At 49.3% G+C, this 4,686-nt stretch overlaps 1 protein-coding gene across 1 annotated transcript; it reads left to right on the top strand.

Annotated features, from left to right (window-relative positions):
• The first annotated feature begins 659 nt into the window (after nucleotides 1–659).
• On the top strand, nucleotides 660–4,296 carry LOC139832310 (uncharacterized). Its single transcript, XM_071822040.1, has 5 exons — nucleotides 660–992; nucleotides 1,079–1,189; nucleotides 1,269–1,402; nucleotides 4,138–4,174; nucleotides 4,276–4,296. The coding sequence occupies exons 1-5, from the start codon at nucleotides 660–662 to the stop codon at nucleotides 4,294–4,296; spliced, it is 636 nt and encodes a 211-aa protein (XP_071678141.1).
• The last annotated feature ends 390 nt before the right edge of the window (nucleotides 4,297–4,686 follow it).

Below are 4,686 nucleotides of genomic sequence, written 5' to 3'. Positions count from 1 at the left end.
AATGCATACTCTTTGGGTTTCGTTCATATGTAGTTGATAACCACACCGTGATAACTCATGCCTCTCACACTTTCTGTTATGCTTGATTGCAGCGCAACTACGGGTGGCGGCGAGCATAAGGATAGGGCGGACGTGGTGCTCCGTAACATGTGTCGGAAGTTGACACGGCAGCAGTGGTACAACCAGAGGATCACGTGCATCGGCCACTTCTATGCTGAGCAGGGCGTAAGGTACACAAAGCCTGAGATTGTGCAGGGACTCGCCCCGGCTATGACGATAGATGACTTCATGTCGGTAAGTAATTGTCAATGCGATTCTATGTACCGCGGCTAACTTGCAACTATATTGTTTGTTCTTCAAATGAGTTTTGATTTTGCAGGTTGTACCACATTGGGCTGATAATAATAAGAGGGCCGCCTTCATGGAGTTGGTCAAGAATTGGGTCGGCGAAAACCCCGATTTCAAGGCCGTGAGCGACCGGAACAAGGCCAACCGTGGTTCTCAGGGAACACACATCGCGGGAGCAGCAGCACCGATCGCTATCGGGAGCTGTACAGTACATATAAAAATGGACCAAGCTACATTTTTTGATTTTCAATGATATGCATAACATTTGTTTTGTGATGCAGGGGAAGAAGCTCGGGAGGGAACTTGGTGAGATGGAAGCGTGGACGCACATGAAGCTGGTGACGCCCGGTCCGAACGAGCCTCGGCCCGCGCACGAGATGTACTACGGCAAGGCCAAAGAGAACAAGGAAAGATACTGCGAGGAGTACGCCAAGCTCCATCCAGAGGTGGAGGACCCTATGACCGAGCCGGTCGACGAGGTGGCGATGATGCTGGCGGGGTCCGGCCAGCCGCATGGACGTCCTGCCTGCCTTGCTGGGGGTTTCAAGCCTCAGAGGAACTTCACGCAGATCAAGGCTACCCTCCCCTCCGGCAGCTACGCTACCTCCTCGCGGACTACATGCCGTTCTCGGGTAGAGGTTGATGTAAGTCATCCACACTTTCATCCTCTGTTTTGACTCTTGTTCCTGAATGGCTATGTTGATGAGACGCATTATTTCTGAAATTGTAGACTCAGCTCGAGGAGGCCTATGCAGTAGCTTACGAGGAGTATCTCGAGAAGGTTAAGGAGCATGACCTTGTGAAAGATGCCTATGTCCAGTGGACGAGCAACCAGATGGCGGTAAGTTTCAATCTCTATGGTTGCAAAACATCATAAGTCCCCATGTTTGAATCTGAGCTATCTCTCCCGTTTCTTGCAGAGTTTCACTCGGTTCATGATGACTGGAGTGCGAGAGGAACCACTCCCAGAGCCACCTCATCCGGGGCCGACGCCAGTGTTCCCGTCCAAGGAGGAGTTCTATATCATGTACAAGCGTCAGCGTCGGTTGACCCGGTAAGTTGCTAACTTGGCTAAGTTGCTAACTTGGTGTGACATGGCTAAGTTGCTAACTCCCTCCAACATGTAGGGATTGGGAGAATTGGGGAACGACACTCCTTGTGGTACGCCGATGCACCCCGGTCGCCATTCTCCTGGTGCTTCTGCCGAACCTCGGCATTTTTCTGGTTCCGGTGGCTCTCGTCGTGGTTCTACCTCCCCGAGCACCGTCGAGATACAGCGGCCTCACTTCACCCACTCGGAGCTAGATCGTCACTCGGGTGGTGCACCACCATAGTTTCTACATTGTACTAGCACATGATGACACGCTCCATCTTTGTAGTGGATCCGGTGTATGTACCATGGTCTTGTATGCTATATTTGTGCTATTTGTGAGATTTGATGCTATATTTGTGAGATTTGGTGCTATACGGTGATATCTGTGTGCTATATGGTGATATATATGTTACTGCATATTCAATCCTATAATATGTGCATTTTCTGCGATTTTACGAGCAAACGAGGCCAAATTGGCAAAAATCAGGAAAAAGCTGGGCCTGGCTGTGCCGACGGTGTCACCGTCGGCACAACCCGTAGCTGTGCCAAATGGCAGGGTCTGTGCCGACGGGGACACCGTCGGCACAGCCAGGCCCAGGTTCGCGCGATTTTCCAGTTTGAACAGCCACCGTTTTGCCGCCATTCTGGGAAAAAAAAAGAAAATTGTGCCGACGGTTACACCGTCGGCACAGCTGGGGACGTTGACGGCGCCGGCGTGACGGCTGGTTGGCTGTGCCGACGATGAGACGGCCGACGGCCACCGTCCAGCCGTCGGCGTACGGCTGTGCCGACGGTGAAGTTCTGTGCCGACGGTGCACGCGCAGACCCCGACGCCTGCTGTGCCGACGGGGAGACGCCGACGGTGACCGTCGGCAGAGACGGTGCCGACGGTGAACGTTGTTGTGCCGACGGTGCGGGGCCGTCGGTGTAGCTGGTCGTCCCCGTAGTGCACGGGCGAGAGGAGATGACCCGGCCGCCGCCGACGCCGCCCGGGCTTTGCCCGGCGACGCCCTCCGGCGGCGGCGGGAGGAATGGGAAGAGGAGGGCGACCCCCGGCGGCGGCGCCTAGGGTTTCCTCCCGGCCGCTCGCGGGAGCGACTCATGAAGAGCATATAGTGAGCATATAGTATGCTTGCTGGATTTCAAGAGACTACAGTTGGTCAATTCTTCAACAAGTGGTAATTCTTCAGCACATCTCTGAATTGTTTTACACGGACGGCCAGTATGTTGGCTTCCATTACTGTTGCCTGCGGCAGGAGCAGACACCTTCATGTGAGAAGTAGTCCTATTTGTCATGTGACAGATGATGCTGTGCGAGTAGTAAGAAACACTGAGGTTTCTACAGCCATTGTATCTGATGTAACAAACTGCTTTGTTGTTTTAAGAGGAAAGGTAGTTAGCTCGATAGAAATGCTTAGGCAAGTAACAGTCCCGACTCTGGGCACAATCTACTCCTGGATGGAGGTGAAAATATACCAATCATGTGTGCTAATAGTTGTTGTTTGCTTTAATCCTAGTAGAATATTTTTCCTCCCAATTGACACAACGGCAATTGTGATAAATATATGAAAAGGTGATTAAACCTACCTCATGTTAATAATAGACAGAAGTTTGTGCATGATGTCAACGCAAAATCATTTGAAAAGTAATTCATGCACAACAGAGTATCTGACACCCAATTATGCGAAACACTCATAATAACCACCAATATAACACAGTTCTATATTCATATCTGTAAGTAATAATAAATAAAAGGTATGAGTTTGATTATTCATAAATCCAGTGTATTTCGTGTACATATTGATTCAGCTACATCTAGTAAAGTGAATCTAGTTGTTGATTATGGCTGGTCACTCCATGTCTGTTCTAGACCACAAGTTGGCTCAGCCATCTCATTATCTATTATATAATTAAAGCACAAGACAAATGACGGTGGAGATTAAACAATGCAAAACCAATGGATTAGATTAAACTCTACTCAAGAAGAAAAAAAAGAGAAGACGTGCACCTCTTAGAATTACATCCGCACCCACAATCAAATAAATAATAACGGCTAAGACTAACTTCATATAACGTCCGGCCGGTTCCTGACTTTGAGATACGCAGAAAAATAGCATCATATAACGCCCGGCCGGTGCTGATTTTGAGATAGGCATCCTTAACTCTGCGTTCAAACCGTGTGCGAGACATAAATCTTAGCCCTAACAATATCGTGAATCAGCCCTAACAAGGCTTGGCTTCCAGGAAGAAACCATATCAAGAATCAGCCGCCGCCTCTCCTAGGGCTATCGTCGCGGGCGCTCTACACGGTTCTTCTGGACCTTCAGTCGCCTCTCCTTCTCTGCGTCTGTCGGCGCTGAAGCGCCCCAGTTCTCTTCCACCGGGAGGCCTCTGTGTACTATGCACAATGCAATCTGCATAGCACTGCCGCCATCTCAATGCAAAGCTATCTTGACAATGTGCGGTAGGTTCAGCTGGGTACCCTATTCTGTGTTCTGCCGACAATCTCAATATCCAAGCAAATAGATCACCTACATACAGCTATGCTTTTTATATTTATTCGGATGATCTAAAAGCAAGGTACGCTGGTGCGCTTCCAATACGTATTGACCATCAAAGGATTGAAAGGAATCTAGATTGATGTTGGATGCAACTGAGAAAATCTGTTTTTGCTATGTTTCGCCTCTCTGGTCTAGGCTTCCGGCAGCTGAGTACGTGAGACAATGGGAAGAGGTAAGTTTTCAGCTCGGGCAATTGCATGTTTTGTAGCACCATAAGAATCATGGTGTTAATTATCTCAGCTAATATATGATTTTCTTTTCCTGTTCTTTCAGGTATGTGGTCACTATGATTAGTTCAAATTCGAGAGAATATGGAGAGGGCAATGCTTTCCACAACAATGAAGCAAGTTCGGATATTCGATGAATTTATATGATCTGGAGAGCCCAGATGTAACATTCCCAGACCACTATATTCCAATATCCAGAGCATCGGCGCTTTTGAAGTTTTCTCTGCTCCTATCCATGCACGAGAGCACCGCAAATGATCTGCCACACCAACAAGGCGGAGCGCACCAATATCTTTTCCTAAGCTACAACTGACGAGACGAGACAATCTCCTCTGTTCTCCGCTACTCCAATGGTGCCTAGCCAGCCACACTGCGAGATGGGGCGCATGATTTCCGATGCTAGGGATACTGCAGGCATCGAGGCCGTCGGCCTGGAGCAATGGACCAGGCGATGTCT

The sequence above is a fragment of the Lolium perenne genome, chromosome 6, assembly GCF_019359855.2.
Source record: "Lolium perenne isolate Kyuss_39 chromosome 6, Kyuss_2.0, whole genome shotgun sequence".
NCBI lineage: Eukaryota > Viridiplantae > Streptophyta > Magnoliopsida > Poales > Poaceae > Lolium > Lolium perenne.
Note: the sequence above shows the minus strand (reverse complement) of the source record. Positions and strands in the feature narration are given on the sequence as shown.

Coding starts and splice junctions, on each gene's coding strand:
- LOC139832310 (XM_071822040.1), top strand. CDS start 660: ATGGAAGCGTGGACGCACATGAAGCTGGTGACGCCCGGTCCGAACGAG. Junction 1,190..1,268: donor GGACGAGCAACCAGATGGCG/GTAAGTTTCAAT, acceptor CGTTTCTTGCAG/AGTTTCACTCGGTTCATGAT. Junction 4,175..4,275: donor ACGTGAGACAATGGGAAGAG/GTAAGTTTTCAG, acceptor CTGTTCTTTCAG/GTATGTGGTCACTATGATTA.